Source organism: Ornithorhynchus anatinus, chromosome 19 (assembly GCF_004115215.2).
Source record: "Ornithorhynchus anatinus isolate Pmale09 chromosome 19, mOrnAna1.pri.v4, whole genome shotgun sequence".
NCBI classification, from domain to species: Eukaryota; Metazoa; Chordata; class Mammalia; order Monotremata; family Ornithorhynchidae; genus Ornithorhynchus; species Ornithorhynchus anatinus.
In genome coordinates, this window is record NC_041746.1 from 15457655 (window position 1) to 15479568 (window position 21914).

The 21914-nt window shown below is 46.7% G+C and overlaps 1 protein-coding gene across 3 annotated transcripts in view; it reads right to left on the bottom strand.

The window, feature by feature from the left end:
- The window catches only part of BTBD9 (BTB domain containing 9), a 260533-nt gene that overhangs the window by 47180 nt on the left and 191439 nt on the right, over positions 1 to 21914 (bottom strand). For all 3 annotated transcript variants that reach the window (XM_029047292.2, XM_029047291.2, XM_029047293.2), the window contains exon 9: positions 19728 to 19835. In XM_029047292.2, coding sequence (XP_028903125.1) covers positions 19728 to 19835 — 108 coding nt within the window. The remainder of the gene's footprint in view (positions 1 to 19727; positions 19836 to 21914) is intronic.

The following is a 21914-nucleotide window of genomic DNA, read 5'->3' on the forward strand; positions in this document are numbered from 1 at the left end:
TATGGGCAAGTCACTTCACTTCTCTGGGCTTCAGTTCCCTAATCTGTAAAATGGGGATTAAGACTGTGAGCCTCACGTGGGACAACCTGATGACCCTGTATCTCCCCCAGCGCTTAGAATAGTGCTCTGCACATAGTAAGCGCTTAACAAATACCAACATTATTATTATTATTATAATAAAAACTCAATATCATTGACTGATCGACGTGCCAATCCGTGGGAATGAAGGGGGCCAAGGCAGCTGATCAAACAATCAATGATACTGATCGAACACTCACCGTGTGCTTAGCAGTGTACTAAGAGCTTGGGAGAGTACAATACAGAGTTGGTAGACACATTGCCTGCCCACAACAAGCTAACAGGATAGAGGGGGAGAGAGTCATTAATACAAATACATTAAAGATATACACAAAAGTGGTTTAGGGCTGAGGGAGGGGTGAATCGAGGGAGCAAATCAGAGCGATGCAGAAGGGAGTGGGAGAAGAGGAAATGAAGGCCTTTTGGAGGAAAGGTGCCTTCGATACGGCTTTGAAGGCGGGGAGAGTACTCGTCTGTCGGATACAAAGAGGGAGAGCATTCCCAGCCAGAGGCAGGATGTGGGCAAGAGGTCGGCGGCGAGATAGACGAGATGGAGGCACAGTGAGAAGGTTAACGTTAGAAGAGCAGAGTGCGTGGGCTGGCTTGTAGTACGAGAGTAGCGAGGTGAGGTAGGAGGGGGGTGAGCTGACTGAGGGCTTTAAAGCCAGCGGTGAGGTGTTTCTGTTTGATGCGGAGGTGGATGGGCAACCACCGGAGGTTTTTGAGGAGAGGGGAATCGTGGACTGAATGTTTTTGTAGAAAAGTGATCCGGGCAGCAGTGTGAAATAGGGGCTGGAGTGCCGCCCAAGAGACCGGCAAGGAGGGGACAAGGTGGCACCGCCTTTGGGCCTCATGCCTGTGAGAACAGTGGCAGGCAGATGGCAAGGAGCTTGGGGCCTGTGGGCTTTAAGGCCATGGGCTGAGGACCCCTGCCTTATTCACTGAGAGACCCTTCCCCCAGGGTGGGCAGCCAGATGGACCCTCTTCTCCAGGGCTTCAGAGCCAAGTGAGGGTGACAGAACTAGGGTCTCATCAATGAGTACCTCAGCCCCCTGCTCCCTTCCACTGCATTGTACTCGGCCAGGCACTAGCGTGCAGTGCTTTGCCTATAGTAAATCCTCAATAAATACCAATGATTGATTTTGCCTCTCTCCTGCCTCTTTTTCCCCCTGCTTCAAATCCCTCCCCCTAGCTCTGTTCTCCACTGTCTTTGTACCCTGTCCTCTCAAAGCCCAACCCGATTCTCCACCCCTCATTCCCCCCAAAATCTGCCCCCACTTTCAAAGTGAAAAGTTGCCTCTCCCTGCTAGGTAAAGATCCAAGGATCTCATTAACAGAGTGCTCGGTACAATGCTCAATACAGACAGGAAGCATTCGGTAAATACCACTGATAGATTGATTTTTCCCCAGAAGGATCACGCTACTTTAAGGGAATTAAAAAGCAGATTTTGAAGCAGAATTGGGTATATCAGATCTCTGACAGATTATAATGAACAATATTCACTGGACCTGTGATTTGGGTTAAATATTCTGCCAAATGTTAGAAAACAATCCTCTTCCCTTTGAACGCAACCGGGCACCCAGACCACATGTGAAAAGCAAGTGATGTGATAGCATATATGCTTCCAAGAATCCAATTTCTTTTGATTATCAGGATGAGTACGATCTTTGAATTGATCAAAGGACTTAAAAAAAACCCCTAGTCACCCATTAAGGAAACTTCCTATATTGGCTCTAGATCGTAAACTCCTCCTCTAGATTGTAAACACTTTGTGGGCAGGGAACGTGTCTACCAACTCTGTTGGATTGTACTCTCCCAAGCATACGGTGCTCGGCATACAGCGAGGTCTTGATAAATACCACCGATTGACTCTACTAAGACTCAACATAAAGTCTCATTAAATGCCACACTAGTTAGTTCCTAGGAAGCCTTTAGTTTTCAGAATTCGCCGAGCGGAGGCATAACGATGAGGTATTAAAATGGCCCTTCCTTTCTTTCTTACATCAGTGCTGGCAACATAGAGCAGTCACTCTGCCAAGAATGATAAAATGTTCACTCTCAAGAGCCGGCGGGGGTCCTGGCTTAGATTTGCTGGACATATCTTTGCTGGAATCCGAATTTTGTCCGGAGAGGCCCCCGACACCTGTTAACGTACGCCAAACTCAAGCAGCCCTTCCAGATCAACCGAAACGTCTTTCTTGAGGTAATGCTTTTAGAAAAGTCACAGGACTCCAAGTGCCAAGGAAGAAATCTGCATGACAGCCAACCTGGAGACAGATAAACGAGACTAACGGCCGGTAATGAAAGTAACAGGGCATCCCATCACCGTGATTTACACGACTTCCAAGGTATCACAAAATCAACACCGATGGCGGCGGCTGGCCTTGCTCAACCTCAATAGGGATGGATGAGTGGTTACAAAGACGAATATATAAATGAATGAATAGGTAATGCGGGGCAGGCACCGAGAGCGAGTGAGTTCGGTCTAAAAGGAAAACACCTAGAATTTGGTATATAACAAAGGCTGCATTTTACGCGGTACCAAACCCTCTGGGACTGCAGGTAGGAGAATGAGACACAAATGGGGGGGGGGGGGGAACCTATGCTTTTCTGTTCTTGACATTTCTTCAAATTCAACCCTAATCCAAGCAATAGCCCTGGAAAGGCAGAGTGGCCCTAGGGGAAAGAGGCTTGGCCCGAGAGTCAGAGGATCTGGGTTCCGATCGCAGCTCTGCCACTTGTCTGCTGTGTAACCTCGGGCAAGTCGCTCTGTGACTCAGGTACCTCATCTGTAAAATGGGGATTAAGACGGTGAGCCTCATGGGGGACAGGGACTGTGTCTGACCTAATTATCTGTCTCTACCCCAGTGCTCAATACAGTGCCTAACAAATACCATGAAATGGAAAATAAAACCTCTCCCGAGCCTTGCAGTATCACAGACCACAGTCTCCTTGGCCATCCAAAGATGCCCAATCTTTCCCTTCACAGACGGATACTTGAAAAACTATCTTGGGCCGGGAATTTTATGCAATACCTTGAGATTTGGCAGTTGTAGCATTAAACTACTGGGCTGGGTTTCAAATTTTTATTCCCATGAGGAAAAGCACAGCCAGAAAGAAAGCTGAAGAGGGGACAAGAACATATAATGCCATTTTATTAACCCCGGGCCCCTTTCAAACGTTTGATTTGACTTTGGTATTTTAACCCAAGTTTCAATTCTTAAACGCTTTGGCCACGCTTCAAATCTGCCCCTCTTTCTTGCAAAATATTTCTTTGAAAATTCACCATCCTGTTGGCAAAACATTTTGTGCCACCACTAAAAGCAAGTAGAAACCTCCCATTAAAACGGATAAGTGGAAAATTACTGCTTATTACATAGTATTACCCACTTTACAGAAACTGCCAGTGGTCACTACAAACAGAACACCGCACTTATATAATCAGATAGGGCGGCCACAGCCTCCCCACGGGAGTGGAACAAAACATATTTAATTCTCTCCCGCTCATCCGGTGAGGTTGCTGTTCCGCTCACGAAGGCGATGGAGAAACTGATTTGCTGCAGGGCTGTCGTCTCGATGAGCCGCACCGAAGTTTAAGTGGGCCCTAGGATATTCCCAAAGTTGGCTCTTTGAAGGGTCGGTTGCCCTGAAAAGGTCTAAAGCGGGCCAGCCGAAAGATAGCTCCATTCATGTTACTACACCATATCTTTGAGAGGTTCCTAAATTCTTACGCCTAATCAAACTGTAACACTTCCTTAGTAGCTTGGGAAGGACACGGCTCCTTTTAAAACAGGTGCACCTGGGTTCGCGTATTAGACTGTAAGTTCCTGGAGGGCAGGGAAAATGTCTTCTGCTGCTATATGTCCCAAGTAGCTCTACGGTACTCTGCACACAGGTGCTCAATAAATACTAATGATACTGATGATGAAAAGATGAGCAAGAGTTCACTGAGAGGCTGATATCGGGAATCATAATCGGGACTGTGGGCAAGAGGAAGATCCAAGCCAACAATCTGGGTGTTAGCGGCGTATCTTACACGCTTCCTCAAAAGGAGAGTTTAACCATCGCTACTTTGTTGAAGCTCTGGGGAATAATGGTCTTGTTTTATACTTTTATGATTTATAGTCTTCCACTGCTCTTGTTTTATACCTTCCTTTGATTAACATTCTGAATTGGTGAAAGGGTGGCCTGGGACTCAGGAGTCCTAGATTCAAGTCCTGGCTCCTCTGCTTGCCTGCTGTGTGACTCTGGGCAAGTCATTTAACTTCCCTCTTCCACGCCTCTAAAATGATTAAAATCCCCATTTTGCCTTTTTTACCCTGGGAACCCTGGGTGAGATGGGGACGACGATTACATTGAATCTATGGGCTTAACGTTACCATCTTCCACCATTAACACCAAACCATACGATACGCAGGTGACGCCAGAATGAGTAGCTAATTCTACTTGCAAATCCACACTGTTTGTAACCCTTCCTAGATGACTGTTTAAAATTCATTAGGCACTGGCAAAAATGTAATCAATGCAGAGGACATATGCAAGACATGATCCCTATTCTCTTGGAGCAGTACAAAGATGGCACTTGGGGTTTTCAGTTAATCTGTTATAAAGCCTCAAACCATATAACCTCTCTGATGAGAGACTACTGCTATGAGACCTTTAATGCAGCATTTTTTTTTCTTGTTATTTCAAATCTGTAATTTTAACATTCCATTAGCATAGTTTGGGAATTTAATTATTTTTAATTGAGATAAATGAATTCAAATGCTCCCGAAAAAAATCAAAATAGAAATGAGATGTCATGTACCCCCTGCGCTGGGCATACCTTGGAGAAAAGAATATAAATTTTTAAACTCCGGCAGTCAATGTTTCTATTAAGGCCATAGATCTGCTGAAGAGATTCTCTGGAGGACTCAGCAATTCACCAGAGGACTTGGGAGGAAAAAAAGAATATGTCCAAGTAATACCAAACCAGTTCCCACTGCCCCAGAAAGTACACTTTAATACCACATCCCCTTCGATCTTCTCTTCCTACCATAACCCAAGAAGGGCCATTTTTCAGAAAGAAAGGGGAGTTAAGCCATTGATGGCTGAGGTAGGTTATGGAATTTCCTTCCCTGAGGCTTTAAAAAATAAGGAGAGATTCTGATCTAGCTGGGTTGGTTGAAAGGCGGTCCTGTCTTGAGGCAGGGGAAAGAACCCAATGACCTTCCAGGGTTGCTTCCATCTTAAGGAATCTAAGCCTCAGGAAACAATCACTCGGTGGATGATTATTTTTGAAGCTTTTTGCTTTTTTGCTTTGTCCCCCAGGGAACGTGTCCAATTTGCATTTGATTCTGAAACACGAGCCAGTGTTTTTTTGTTTTGTTTTATAACGTACCAAGCACTTGTACTAAGCATCGGGGTAGACACTAGTTAGTCAGGTTGGACACAGGCCCTGTCCCACATGCGACTCACAGCGTCAGTCCCCGTTTGACAGATGAGGTCACTGGGGCCCAGAGAAGTGAAGCGACTTGTCCAAGGTCAACCAGCAGGCAAGCGGCAGAGCCGGGATTAGAATTCAGGTCCTTCTGACTCCCAGCTCACAGTCGGTGGGGAGGACAGCATGCAGATGCCTGCCACCGAGGACACTTTGTCACCCCTGATTATCACCATGGTTTCACGTTCAATGGGGTGCCATTTTGAGCTTTTCCAGCCTTCAGACCTGGACCCCAAAGCCTACCTGCCATTTTGCCATCCTGGGGAAACCCTTGGGAGAGTCTAGAGTCGGCACTGACCAACCACTAAGTAGGGGAAGCAGAGCAGATACCGCCCCCCCCCCCCCCGCGACTCCCCACCCCCAGCACCAGCAGAACCTGTTGTTAGGGTGACTTGGGCGAATCAAAACACACCCAAGCACACAAAAGCCTCGGCCCCATGGTCGAAAATCCACATCTGCCAAGGCGGCCCGTGGCCAATCCTGGAAAATTATAAACTAAAAGAGTCAGTAGCCAAATCCCCGTCTTGTTAGGGTTGAAAACAAGACTGTTTCTGTTTCCACCATTTGAAATACGTAGATTTAATTTGTTTTCCTTTCATTGGGAGCTGATTCTGCTAATATATGAAAATCCCTCTCTTCAGTACAGGCTTACTGTGTTATTTCTGAGAACCCAGGTGATTGCACGAAGCTGGGTCAAGAGTGATAATTGTGGAAGCCAAAAAACCCAAATACACTCTCTATAACATCTGGTATATATGAATGCCTTTCCAAATTAACACCGTTCTGGAACTCACCCAAGAAAAGACAATAATCAGAGTTTAATGGTAGAGGTCAGGTCACAACTTAGAATGCTACGGTGAAATCAACTAGGATATTTTTTTTTCCCCAGAGACAAAGAACATAATACTTGACCTGTTAGGGGAAAGGGGGGTGGGGAGAAAGAGAGAGAGGGGTGGGAGGGGAGAGGGAGGAAGAGAGCGTGAGGGAAATGGAGAGGGGGAGAGAAAGAGAGAGAGAGAGAGATGGGGAAGAAGACAGAGAGAAAAAGGCAGGCCATTTCATTTGATCCAAAATAATCATAAAAAGTGTGGTATCTGTTGAGCGCTTACTACGCGCCAGACACAGCAAATCGGGTTGGACGCAGTCCCCGTCCCATGGCGTGCTCACAATCTCAATCCCCATTTTACAGATAAGGTAACTGAGGCACAGAGAAGTGAAGTGATTTGCCCAAGGTCACACAGCAGACAAGTGGCAGAGCCGGGATTAGAAGCCAGGAGCTGTTGACGCCCGGGCGCGTGCTCTATCCGCTGTGCCATGCTGCTTCCCACAGTTTATCAACCGGGGACTCCCCAGTATGAATGCGACTCACCCTCGGAGGCAGGTGCAGTGAGGCACCCCTAAAAACAGAAGCAGTGAGATTACATGCGCTATGACAACTGGGCACCCAGTGGTACGTCTGCACGTCTCTCCGCCCCTCTAGACTGTAAGCTTCTTATGGGCGGGAAATGTGGCTACCCACCCTTTCATGTCTGTACTCTCCCAAGTCCTCGGTAGGGTGCTCGGCACACAGTAAGCGCTCAACAAATACCACCGAGTGACTGATTCATAAACGCGGTCCTGAACATCCAAGCGGGAAAGCAAGTCGATTACGAGGCGCCGCTCCAAAAGGCCAGACTGAAAAGCCATCGCCGCTAGACCCCAGGCATCCCGGATCTCTTGCAGTTAAGTCCACCGGTCCTCAGTTTCTTCGTATGGGCATCCCGGCACACAGGTGAAATGCAGAAGGCGCCATCTGCTCAGATGGCCGTAGATTCATGACACCAACTGACTGCCCTGCCACACTCACCTCATGGCCTTCAGCACAGTGCGGTGGAGGGGCCAGTCAACCCATCAGTCGTATTTGTTGAGCACTTGTGTGCAGAGCACTGCCCTGAGCGGTTGGGGGAGGACAACAGAACAGAGCTGGTAGAGGTGTTCCCTGCCCATAATGAGCTTACGGACTGAGTGCTTCAGTCCTATAACCACTTACGCTACATTACGGGAAGCAGCGTGGCTCAGTGGACAGAGCCTGGGCTTCGGAGTCGGAGGTCATGAGTTCGACTCCCGGCTCTGTCGCTCGTCAGCTGTGTGACCGTGGGCGAGTCACTTCACTTCTCTGTGCCTCAGTTACCTCATCTGTCAAATGGGGATTAACTGTGAGCCTCACGTGGGACGACCCGATGACCCTGTATCTCCCCCCAGCGCTTAGAACGGTGCTCTGCACATAGTAAGCGCTTAACAGATACCAACATTATTATTATTACTATGCTCAGATAAAGGAGTTGGCCTAATTAACATAGTTTAAACTTGCACAAAATTGTAAGTAGGCTGGTTATTGCACTAACACCTGTAAATGATGTGAAATCACCCCATAGGAATTTGCCTTATCTCTCATCTATTTTAATGTCCGTCTCCCCCTGCAAACCAGAAGCTCCTTATGACGGGGGACCGAGGCTACCTACGCTATTGCGTTGTCTTCTCCCAAAAGCTTAATACAGCGCTCTGCACATAGTAAGCGCTCAACAAATACCATAGATCGACTGATATTCATTTCAACCACGTGAGACTTGAATGGCGGCAGAAAAATTGGATGACGACCATGCAAAATACACATTTTATCAATCCCTTTGACAAATGGGCTGTGACTCGATAGCTTCCTCGATTGAATTGATGTTTTCCCTCCCGCAGCAGACGGCTAAATGGTCAATCTCCCTAGGCCGGGCCCTGACGTTCTAGAGGTTGCAACCCAGAGTGGATTCTAATTTCCTGAAATCAACCTCGACTCCAACTGCTCTGTTTTAATAGGACTAAGAGTTGTAGCAGAAATACAGACAGGTGAATGTGTTGGTAAAACCCAAAGGTGGCCACAAACCAAAGAATCAGAATGAGCCAAGGATGGGGATAGGCTTTCCTATCCTAGAGAAGCAGCGTGGCTCAGTGGAAAGAGCCCGGGCTGGGGAGTCAGAAGTCATGGGTTCGAATTCTGGCTCTGCCGCTTGTCAGCTGTGTGACTGGGGGCAAGTCACTTCACTTCTCTGTGCCTCAGTTACCTCATCTGTAAAATGGGGATTAAAACTGTGAGCCTCACGTGGGGCAACCTGATCATCCTGAATCTCCCCCAGCGCTTAGAACAGTGCTCTGCACAGAGTAAGCGCTTAACAAATACGAACATTATTATTATCCCTTGAACCCAACAGATTACAGTCTTTACTTAAAGGAGATAAGCATTGCTTATACAAAGCCTTGAACCCAAGAGATTGCCCTGAAGAATATTCACTCCTGGCTCTGGTGCACAACCCCCAATTCTGGGTCCCCCCCATCGAGGGCATTTATTGAGTCCTTACTCTGTGCAGAGCACTGTACTAAGTGTTTGGACGACTCCAGTATAATCAAATAATCAATTTTATTTAATGAATGCTTCCTGTGGGCATAGCACTGTATTTGGTGCTTGGGAGAGTTCAACATAACCAATCGATCAACAGTATTTATTGTTCCTTAATACGTGCAGAGCACTCTACAAAGTACTTGGGGAAGTTCAATATAATCAATCAATGGCATTTACTGAGCGCTTGCTAAGTGCACAGCACAGTACTAAGTGTCTTGGAAAAGTTCAACACGATCAATGGCATTTATTGAGCACTCAGTATGTATGGAACACTGTACTAAGCCCTTGGGAGAGTTCAATAAAATCAATCAGTGGTATTTATTGAGCACTCACTACTGTACTAAGCATTTTGAAAAGCTCAATATAGTAAATCACGGGTATTTATTGAGCACTTTCTATGCGCAGAGCACTGTGCTATGCACTTGGGAGAGTTCACTCTAACAGGGTTGGTAGCCACGTTCTCTGCCCTCAGGGAGTTTCCAATCTAGAGGGGGGCTGTACCATCAGTGGGAGGTGAGAGGGTTACCCCCACCCTCTATTTTTTGGTACTTGTTAAGCACTTACTATGTGCCAGGCACTATTCCAAGCGCTGGGGTAGATACAAGCAATCAGGCTGGACACAATCCCTGACCCACACGGGACCCAAAGTCTTAATCCCTGTTTTACGGAAGATGGAACTGAGGCACAGACAAATGAAGCGACTTGCCCAACGTCACACAGCAGGCACACAGCACTTCTGTTCTGCACACGGTAAGCACTCAAGGAATACGACTGAATGAAAGTGGCCCAACGGGGATTAAAACCCAGGTGCCCATGCACCCTTAGGTGAAGTTCACAGTCTTGAAGGAGCAACCACGAAGGTTTAGGAAACGAATGCATTCTTCTGGCCCTGCTGCACAAAGTTCTGGAATGTGCATCCCAATTCCCCACCCAACTCCAAGGGGACGCGGATTTCGCTCCACCTGACGGCCCTCCCTCGATGGCAGATGCCCCTGGGATGGAGAAACATGCTCTCCAGTCTGGCGGAGAGGGGATACGCTTTATTTTCAAGCACCCGGACTAGCTGTCCCCCTTGTATTTTTCTCTGAAAAGTAGCCAAGGAAATCGGAACACATTAACCTGACAAACTGGGGATTTTAAATCAAATCTATTGCCAAAAAGAAGGGGCCCAGCTGGCAAACTGTTTTAAGCATTCGGCCGCTACAGAAAGGAGAGACTTGCTCTCCAGAAAGGTGTTTAAAAATCAAGGTAGATGGCTTACAGCCATAATCCTCCCTGGGCCTCTTTCAAAGAGCTAAATTGTTACTGTAGGACCCAAACTATGAACTGAAGAGGAAAACTACAGACACGGAGAGGAAAGGGAGCAAGATATCTTCTTCAACGATACGAATGAAATCTGTGGAAACAGCTTAGAGGCCAACCGGGATCACTGCATTCTCTTTCAGAAGTAGGTAGCGCCAAGACTGCTTTAGATGACTATTGGAACCAGCAAGCACTCAGGATAGGAGGGAAAGGCCCAGGCCTGGGAGTCAGAGGACTTGGATTCTAATCCTGCCTCCACCACTTGTCTGCTGGGTGACCTTAGGCAAGACACTTCACTTCTCTGTGCCTCAGTGACCTCATTTATAGAATGGGCCTAATGAGCTTCACGGGAGACATGGACTGTGTCCAACCCATCAGTCCAACTCCAGTGCTTAGTACAGTGCCTGGCACATAGTGAGCACTTAACAAATACCACTGAGACCCCCAAAACCTTAGAATGAGGGATTTGAATGGAAGAGCACAAGAGGCAGTTTAAGCTCTGTGTTCAAACTGCACTGCCACGTAGAGAGAATTAATTTGGTTGCCGTTTCGATGGGCTCTGAATTGAGAGGATGGAGAAAGTCGGTAGTTACCGCGCTGAGACACAGCGTGGCTTAGTGGAAAGAGCCCGAGCTTGGGAGTCAGAGAACGTGGGTTCTAATACCAGCTCTGTCACTTGCCTCTTCTGTGACCTTGGGCAAGCCCCTTAACTTCTCTGTGCCTCAGTTACCTCATCTGTAAAATAGGGATTAAGACTGTGAGCCCCACGTGGGACAACCTGATTACCTTATATCTACCCCAGTGCTTAGAACGGTGCTTTGTACATAGTGACCGCTTAACATACACCAAAATTATTACCGGTAGAATTATTATTACCTCACACAAAGGGGGCAAACGCCCTCTGAAAAGCCCTGAGTCTGATGAATCCCTGGGAAAACTTACATTCGAATCAATCCACTGTGTATTTACTGAGTGCTTATTGTATGCCAAGCGCTGTATTAAGTGCTTGGGAAGAGTACAGTAGGACAGAGTTGGCAGACACATTCCCTGCCCACAATGAGCTCACCGTCCAGAGGGGTGAGAGACAGACGTCAATTCGAATAAATAAATGACGGATATGTACCTAAGTGCTGTGGGGCTGAGAGAGGGGTGAATAAAGGGAGCAAATCAGGGCAATGCAGAAGGGAATGGGAGAAGAGGAAATGAGGGCTTAGGCAGGCAGGCCTCTTGGAGGAGAAGTGCCTTCAATAAGGCTTTGAAGGTGGGGAGATATGAAGAGGGAGGGCATTCCAGGGCAGAGGCACGACGCGGGTGAGAGGTAGGCGGCTAGACAGACGAGATCGAGGTACAATGAGGATTCCCATAAATCATACATCTGTTCCCACCCAGTAGGAAGACTAACAGTCAGATTTCCCTTGGGAAAGTTGCAAGGTTTGAGAAGGAACAAGTCGGGATTTCTATGCCAGCTATTCCACAGATATGTCTCTCGGAAGCCAATCAACGTCTGACGGTTCTACCTATTCCAAAAGTAACTATCGCCAACAGGGAGGTCTGCCTATTATTGGACTTTGGTCTTCGGCTGAACGCTTGACTTTTCATCAGCAAAATCTTCTGAAAGTTCATGTCTCTTTTACTGTTTAAGTTCTAAAACCGGCAAACATCACAAATGTTTGCCCTTTTTAAAAAAAAGACTTTTTTTTATTACTGTCATAATACACGGAAAAAAAAAAAAATGAAATTGAGCCAGAGACGGGAAAAACAGAGCCTCTATCCGGCATTTTTTAAAAAATGACAATTACACAACTAGAGCCCATTAATTGGCTCCCATTTTCAGAGGACAGAAAGCACTCTCTGGGAACATAACAAAACAGCCCTCTGCCCCTGTCTGTGGCACTTTCCAAGTGAAGGAAAGGCAAGGAGACATAGGATACTCTGGTAATACTGGCTCAGAAGAGAGAATGATTAATTCATACAACAAACTCTCTTAAAATGCCATGACACTAATCCAAAAAAAAAGTTCATAATTTAAAAGAATGACCAACGTAGTTAAAGTGTGGATGTTAGGGGAGCCTGTTCCCTTAGAACACAGTCTCTCACCTTGAGTAATGTCACATGGGAAATTAGCGACTTCACAATCACACTCATGGACACCATATAATGTTACAAGTACAAGGTTTTAACTTCACCGAGCATCAAAACAGCTCAAGAAAAGGAGCCGGGAAGGAAAAAAGAAAGCATTTCAACCTCATCACTAAGACTAGTAGAGAAACCAGAAAATTGCAGGCAGGGTAAATTGTTTCGGTTTAAACGTTCACTTTTTCAACCTTGCTGCCCTCTGCGATATAGTTCGCTAAGGCTGTAACTCTCCACCTTTAATTTATCCTGCTGTCCTCAGCCACGGCGGCACCTGAAATAGGAAACGTGATGCCTTGGTCTCGGATTCCAAATGGGAGATTGTAGAACAGCATCCCGGGGCAGAATTTTTAACTCTGAATCATGCTAAATTCTATTTTATCGAGGGTTTCGATCCAACAACCCTCAGCTGAGCTGGATGTTTTACTTGCGATCCAGCAGAAAGGGGGGAAAGGGACCGTTTGGCCTTTCAAGGTTTTGGCTGACAAGTAAAGCTGGCCCAAGCGAAAGCCAAAACCACCACTTTCCCCTTTCCTGTTCCAGGGGTGGTTTATCTTTTTAAACTTCGGATGCTGCTCGAGTTGTACAATGGCGTGTAGAGTGACCCAAGCCACACACGCACTCAAAACAAAAAAGCTCAGAACCTCTGAAGGTCGGAAGGTCGAGTCTTCAGATGCGAGAAAAACCTCAGGGGATAATTGAGGGATGGTTCTGATGCAAAGAGGCACCGGCTAATGAGTTAAGAGCACGACACCGCTTCGCTTGGTGACCTGAAGGCATGTTTGGGGCTTTTTCACCGAAGCAACTAAGCACATCACCAGCTGACCTGATCCGGCAATGCAGTGCTCCTGCAAGGTAGTTGGGATAAAACACCCTGCAAGGACTGAGAGAATCTTTCAGAACTCATCTTTCCCCCCCCCCCCCGTGCCCCGTCCTCACCCGTTCTTACCACCGTAGACAACACCACTATCATCCCTGTCTCCCGAGCCCCACAACCTTGGCATTAACCTCGATCCATCTCTCTCACGCAGCCCACATATTCAGTCACCAAATCCTGTCGGTTCTATAACGTTGGCATTTTGTTAAGCGCTTACTCTGTGCAGAGCACTGTTCTAAGCGCTGGGGTAGATACAGGGTCATCTTCCCAGCACTGCTAAAATCTGCTTTTTCCTCTCCATCCAAACTGCAACCAGGCTGACACAAGCACCTATCCTACCCTGCCTTAACTACCACCTTAGCCTCCTCGCTGACCTCTCTGCCTCCTGTCCTTCCCACTCCGGTTCTTACTTCATCCGACTGCCCGGATGCTTTCTGTAAAAAAAAAAATGTTCAGTCCACATCCCCCTTCTCCTCAAGAACCTCCGTCGAACCATCGGCTTTGAAGCCCTCAATGGGCTTGCGCCCTCCTCACTGATTTTCTACTCCAACCCAGCCCGCTTCACTCCTCTGCCGCCAATCTACTCACTGGACCTCCATCTCATCTATCTCGTCACTGACTTCACATCCTGCCTCTGGCCTGGAACGCCCCCCCCTCTTCCTATCCGGCAGGCCGTCACTCTTCCCGCCTTCAGAGCCCTATTAAAAGCACAACTCCTTCGAGAGGCCTTCTCCGATTAACCCATCATTTCCCTTTCTTCCTTCTCCATCACCTATGCACTTGGAGCTGTACCCTTTAAGCACCTGGTATTCATCCCACTTCAGTGCAGCATTTATGTACACATCCATAATTCATCTGGATATCTGTCTCCCCGTCCAGACCGAAAGATCCTTGTGGGCAGAGAATGGGTCGCCCAACTATGTCGCACTGTACTCTCCCGAACACTTAGTATAGTGCTCTGCACACAGTAAACACTCAATGAATACCACTGATCGACTCGATTGATCAGGTTCTTCCCCCAGGCTTCGCCCCTCAGCACAAAAATACAAACTTACGTAATCTTTAAACTCTGCTGCTTCCTTGACCAGTACTTTTAGTGTTCCTAATTAGATTTTAAGCTCCTTTGGGGCAGGAACTGGCTCTCCTACATCTGCCGTCTTCTCCCAAGCGCTCAGTTCAGTGCTCTGCACCCAGGAGGCTCTCAATAAGCACGGCTTAGTGGATAGAGCCCGGGCCTGGGAGTCAGAAGAACCTGGGTCGAAAACCAGGCTACGCCGCTTGTCTGCTGTGTGACCTTGGGCAAGTCACTTCACTTCTCTGGACCTCAGTTAGCTCGTCTGGAAAATGGGGATTAAAAGTGTTCGCCTGTGTCCAACCTGAGTAGACTGTATCTACCCCAGCACTTAGAGCAGTGCTTGATACATAGTGTTTATTAAATACCAAGGATTGATTGATTCCACTGCCTTAGTTTTGATTAGAACAGAGATCTAATCAAGATCCAGCCCTTAGTATGTGCTTAACAAATACCATAATATTATTATATTAATATATCTTTGAGTAAACTCAGTCATTCCACCCTGCGGGTTTTAACTATGCACTTTGAACTGGACACTGTTAATTAGCATTTCCTCTTAGGGAATTGGACAACATGCTTCCAACACAGCTTAATTAATTAATGTTGGTATTCGTTAAGCGCTTACTATGTGCAGAGCACTGATCTAAGCGCTGGGGTAGACACAGGGGAATCAGGCTGTCCCACGTGGGGCTCACAGTCTTAATCCCCATTTTACAGATGAGGTGACTGAGGCACAGAGAAGTTAAGTGACTTGCCCACGGTCACACAGCTGACAAGTGGCAGAGCTGGGATTCGAACCCATGACCTCTGACTCCAAAGCCCGTGCTCTTTCCACTGAGCCACGCTGCTTCTCCGGCCAGAACACCCACTAAGGCATGCTTACTACGATGACCTCCCCTTAAAGAGTAGAAGAGAACTGCGCGTGATATGATTAGTTTGAGCTTCGCGGGAATCCAGAGAGCAGTGAAATGGTCTTGGGGTTGGAAAACAGTACAATCAGAGGAGTTTAAAGGAAATGGGATTATTTCACTTGAAGAAGGGAAGGCTGAGAGGAGATTTCATTTAATAACGGTTTTCTAGTGTGGGAAGGGTTACTGGACAGAGAATGGGGACCATTCTCCTGAGGACAGAATAAGAGGAAATTGGCTTAAACTCTACAGCACATAGGATTTAAGTTGGATATAAAGAACCTTTTGCCTGTGAGGTAGAAAAGATTATTATAGAAGTTATTGAACCTCTGTCCCTACGGGCCTTGGAGAATGGACTAGACACCCAGCTACCCTGGACGGTTTTGGTGCGGAACTACCGAAGGGTGCGGGGAAGATTAGATAGCATCTTGAGATCCCTTTTAGATCAGGGATTCTCTACGCAGCACGCTTCAAACAATGCTATTTCTTCTACTGTACATCGCACTTGTACTGAACTCTTCCAAGAGCTTAGTACAGTGCTCTGCACAGAGTAAGCGCTCAATAAATGCCACCGACTGACTGGGATTTCAGGTGTGGCCAAAGATGACAAAGGAACTGGGAAATAGGAAAATCACTCGATTCCCTAAGGATCTAAAGCTAAAAAGAAGCAGGGCAAGGAATGTCCGAGACACGTACGGTTTAGCATCCACTCGTAACGCTGAGACTTTGCCCCTGCCTCTTTGTGTTCAGTTCATTCATTCATTCTTTCATTCAATCATATTTATTGAGCGCCTACTACCAATAATAATAAATATGGCATGTGTTAAGCGCTTACTATGTGCCAGGCACTGTACTAAGCACTGGGGTGGATGCAAGCAAATAGGGTTGGCCAGAGTCTCTGTCCCACGTGGGGCTCACAGTCTCAATCCCCATTTTCATTCATTCAATAGTATTTATTGAGCGCTTACTATGTGCACAGCACTGTACTAAGCACTTGGGATGAACAGGTCGGCAACAGATAGAGACAGTCCCTGCCGTTTGACGGGCTTACAGTCTAATCGGGGGAGACGGACAGACAAGAACAATGGCACTAAACAGCGTCAAGGGGAAGAACATCTCGTAAAAACAATGGCAACTAAATAGAATCAAGGCGATGTACAATTCATTAACAAATGAGGTGACTGAGGCATAGAGAAAGAAAGTGACTTGCCCAAGGTCAAACAACAGACAAGTGTTGGAACCGGGATTAGAAGCCATGACCTCTTGACTCCCAGGTCCATGCAGACTGTGAGCCCTATTTAGGACAGGGACTATTCCAACCTGATAATCTTGGATCTAACCCAGTGCTTAGTATAGTTCCTGGCATCTAGTAAGTGCTTAACAAATACCTTAAAAACATAGAAAAGATGGAGGAATTGACGGACTGCCTTGAAGGCGATGGTGAGGAGCTTCTCCTTGACTCAATACAATGTAATTCGACCTCTCCAGGCCTGCTCTGGATCATCTGAGCAGTTGTAGGTCTCTCCCTCCTCCATAGAATGGGAGCCCCATGGGGAACGGGGACCGTGTGTGACCTAGTTCTATCTTTGCAACATCAATAAAATCTGCCCTTTCCTTGCCAACCAGACTGCTATTACTTAAGGACTTATCGTAACCCGCTTCAACTACTGAATCAGCCCGTCCGCTGACCTCTCCGTGTCTTGTTTTTCCCCACTCCAGTCCATGCTTCACTCTGCTGCACGGATCATTTTTCAAAATAAAAATAAAATTCAGTTCACATCTCCCCACCTCGAAAACCTCCAATAGCTGCCATCCACCTCTGCATCAAATGAACTCTTCAGCATTGGGTTTAAAGCACTCAATCAGCTCGCCCCCTCCTACCTCACCTCAATTTCCTAATACCACTCAACCTGGATGCTTTGCTCCTCCAATGCCAACCTACTCGCTGGCCCTCAGTGTTGTCTATCTCTCCGCTGACTCCTTGTACGCATCCTCCCTCTAGCCTGGAACTTCCATCTGCTTCGTATCCAGACGTTCACTCTCCCCACCTTCAAAGCCTTAATAAAACCACACCTCCTCCCAGAAGCCTTCCCCAACTCCCTCTTCCTTCTGCATCATCCTTGCGCTTGGATCTGTATCCCTTAAGCACTTGACACTTACCCCAGAGCACTTATATCCATATCTATAACTTATTTTAATGCCTCCCCCTAGAGACTGTATGCTCCTGGTGGGCAAGGAACATATCTACCAACACTACTGTGCTGCACTCTCCCAAGTGCTTAGTGCAGTGTTCTGCCCGCAGTAAATGCTCAATAAACACCACTGATCGAACCCAGCACTTAGTACTAGTCACACAGTAAGTGCTTAACAAATGCCACGATTATCAATTATTTATCGTCTATGATTTCTCACTAACGAGGGAAACAAGAGGCTTGAGGAAGTCGGGATATGGCTATAATCGCAATATCCACAACCGCTACATCCCAGCGACTCTTAGGGGGTTAAAACCCCATTGCCTCTATGCTACTTCTTTTGTTCTTCTAATACATTATTTATTTATTAATTTGTAAGGCACTTACTGCGATGGCATCGAACTGCTGAAGTACAAAAATTAAAAAACACATAAATTATTCAAAGCCAACAACCGCGAGAGGCAAAAGAGAAGGAGAAAGGAGGACCATGGCAATGAAAGCTGGGCTTCCGCCAGTTAATGTCGTAAAGGAACAGGTTGCCCAGTTAAGGAAAGGAAATCAAACTACTTATCCAAAGACTGAACCATACTGAACCACTCTGACTGGGTCTCAATTTTGCAGTTAGCCCAAGCCACCGGTAAGTGCATTAACTATCCTCTCCCCAAACTATCCTCTCCCTTATCCCTCTCTAGACTGTAAGCTCACTCTGGGCAGGGAATGTGCCCGCCAACTCGGCTGTATTGTACTCTCCCCAAGGCTTAGTACAGTGCTCTGCACACAATACAAGATCAATATTCACTTCATTCTTTCAACCTTATGTATGGAGAGCTTCCTGGGTGCAGACCACTGTACTAAGCGCTTGGGAGAGTACAATGTAACAATAGACACATTCTCTGTCCACCCAAGTTTACAGTCTAGAGACAAGCTTATGGTTTAGAGGGGGATAAGGGATAATTACTATTCATTTGTTGATCAAAGATATTCATTGAGATGAGTGGTTTGGAGGAGTGTTGGCTGATGGGAAGGATAATCATGGGTTTCAAGCAAACAAGTTTTTTGTTTGTTTTTGAGTGTATTTGTTAAGCATTTACTATATGTTCTAAGCGCTGGGGTAGATGCAAGGTAGTCCCGTTGGACAGAGTCCATGCCCCACACGGGGCTTACATCTTAACCCCCATTTTACAGATGAGGTGTAGAAAAGTGAAGTGACTTGCCCCAGGTCACCCAGCAAACGAGTGGCAGAGCTGGGATTAGAACCCAGGTCCTCCTGACTCCCAGGCCCAAGCTCTATCCACTAAGCCAAGTTCGTACAGGGATGACCCTTTGCTGAGGAAAATCCAGTTTTCTCAGGGAGACTCAAGAGCCAATAGAGAAATAAGGTCCAACGTCCAGGAACACTCCTACAAACCTCCAGGTCCACCGTAACGCGAGTGCTGATGTTACACGCCCTGAGTGGACTGCCCCCGAACAAGCGTGTCGAACTCGTTCCCCCACCCGGGCGATAGATACGCTTCTCCACGTATACATGGAGTTCATTTTAAAAAATATGCAAGTGATTCTAAAATTATCTGGAAATCATCAGCAACCTAAGGCATTACCAAAAAGAGCAAAAACATTAGACTGACGACTAGAACTATTTTGCCTTCGTTTCCCGCCCAGTCGATGTTAATGGGTGGTGCTTCTGTTAAGTGGGGGTGAAGAGGAGCCAAGAAGAAAAAGAGAGTAGGAAATGTGCGGTTCACTACTATTTATTCAGCGCATTCGGAGTGCGGAACACTGAACTAAGCGAGAGAGGGAAGGAAAGAGAGGGATGGAAAGACAGAAGGTGGGAGATGACAAAAAGGGCGTAGACTTCAAGACGCAGAGAACCAGAGAGACGTGTACAGATGGTAAGGCAGAGATTCAGTGAGAGTTAGACATAGAGTTCAGAGCGAAATACGTAATTGGTGAGGGATTCATCTTGGTAACTCCCTGAACAAGAAACACATGCTTAATGGGCAGGCGGAGGACGACAAATAAGTTAGGATGGAGTCTTTCTCTAGCCGTGAGTTTACTGTGCAGATGAGCACTTACTTTAAAGCATCAAATCCAAACTCTCAAACCACCTGCCATTGATTAAAGCCTGATGTACCTGTGGAAGTCAATTCTCTCCCCCCCTCAACTAAGGAGGAGAGAACAACAGACAAGGCTTCTGAATTCCCACAAGAGACACCCCAAATTTTCCTCTGGGATGATTCGATGGATGAAAGGAAACTTACTTGCAGGCCACTTTGGTTCTGTCCGCCACCATGGTCCACTGCTGCTGATTGGTGGAAACCTCGATATAGTAGCTGTAGCTCCGCTCATCGCAGTCCCAAAGGAGTAACCTGCACGGATAAGATGGCAGGAGAATCGATCGATCAATCAAGGGCATTTTGGGGGACACTTTCTAAGTGCAGAGCACTGTATTAAGTGCTTCAGAAATCATCTGAGTTCAGGCAGGGTCAAGGAGAAAACGATTAAGGCGGGTAATTCATGATGTACCTGGTTGTCTCTCTGGTGGGTGTCAATATCTCCGGAAAAGCCGTGTGCCCTAGTGGATACAGCACAGGCCTGGGAGTCAGAAGGAACTGGGTTCTAATCCCGGCTCTGCCGCTTGTCTGCTGTGTGATCTTGGGTAAGTCACTAGACTTCTCTGGGTTTCAGTTTCCTCAACTTTTCCCCAAGAGTAAAATCAGATTAAATACTGTTCTCCCTCCCTCTTACACTGACAGTCCCATGTGGGACAGGGACTGTGTCCAACCTGATCATCTTGTATCATAGTAATAATCAGAGTATTTGTTAAGTACTTACTATATGCCAGGCACTGTACTAAGCGTTGGGGTGGATACAAGCAAATCAAGTCGGACACAGTCCCTGTCCCATGTGGGGCTCATAGTCTCAATCCCCATTTTTACAGATGAGGTAAGTGAGGCACAGAGAGGAGAAGTGACTTGCCCAAGGGCACACAGCAGACAAGTGGTGGAGCCGGCATTAGAGCCCAAGACTTTCTGGGCTCTTTCCATTAGTCCACGCTGCTTGTATCTACCACAGTGCTTAGCAGACAGCAGCAATTACTTTCACGATAATTACTGTCCAAATACCCAAATCTGGCCTGGGGTAGTGGCGGTTCTTAATGGGTTTGGTTTCTTAAAAAATCATTTACACAGATCCGGCCCTATTCGGTTCGCCGATTGGTCTACATTCCGGAATGCATATTTACGCCTACGATGTTGACCCAGGCTAAGACAAACATCTCTCTGGTTGGTTCGACTTTAAACTTAAACCCTACAGAAAAAAACAGTTCATTCCTTTCCTACTGAGATGTATTCTGTTCCATTACTATGTATCTGGAAAAAAAAAAAAAAACCACATCCCAAAACCCAAACCAGCCCATTTCCCTCCATTCCTTTCCCTGCCTAAATCGTCATTTTCCTCATCTACTACTCCTGAAATGATTTGCAAGTATTTCTGTCTTAATTGAGGCAGGGGTGTTCGGTCAGATGGTAATTCCAGGACTTCGCCTGATCTTAAATGGGCAGGTCAGGCCTCCAGAATAAATGCCAAAGAGGAATTCCTTCCACACCAACGCGAATGCTAATCCGAACACGGCCGCAAACGGGGGAACACAGGAGCTGGCCGGTCAAGACCGAGGTCTAGATGAGGTTTGCACCGGGCAGGTGCCACAACCCACCCTGCCTAATGATTGCTGCGTGCAAAGTATGGCCGCCTAAAAGCTGCTTCCCTTCCAATTTCTCTCCTCGTTGTGGAGTTTTCTTGAACGGCGGGGAACAGTCGGGGGTTTTTTAAATTGATTAGCAGATGTGATTTTGCTTACATCTAACAGAAATGCTCTGGCTGGCTGCATACCATTGATTTAACAGGGGTTCAGTTTTCAGCAACTAATTGCTCGCCTTGCTGTTGTTTTTGATACAAAATTCAATAGCAAATATGTTTTCCAAACTTTTGTTTTGGGCTGCTGGAGTCAGAAGTGGCTGGAAGCAAACCCAGTGGACTGAATTTTGCCTTCCTTAAAATAATTGCTCTCTCATCAGTCTGTGAAGAAAGTTTCTAAATTGTCACATTCTAATTGGAAAGTCTGCATTATGCATGCGATGACAAACTACGTTGTGCTGAACGGGAATTTTTTTTTTTAATTTTTTTTAATTCCTGACTCCCATTATTAAGGGATTAATTCCGTGCCAGATTTGAAGCAAAAACGGCTGGCGTCCCCGGCTTATTCACCAACCGGGCGCCTTGTCGTCTAGAGGAGAATAACCGTTTCGTTCTGCTTCTGTCACGAACCTCTGCTGGAGATCGGGAGCTAAGGCGAAGGTGGCTTGGGTTGATTTCCAGGCAAAAACCTTTTATCTGCTATCGAGACTGCCGACAGTTCACTCCAAACCACTGGAAAAACTCCACCCTCA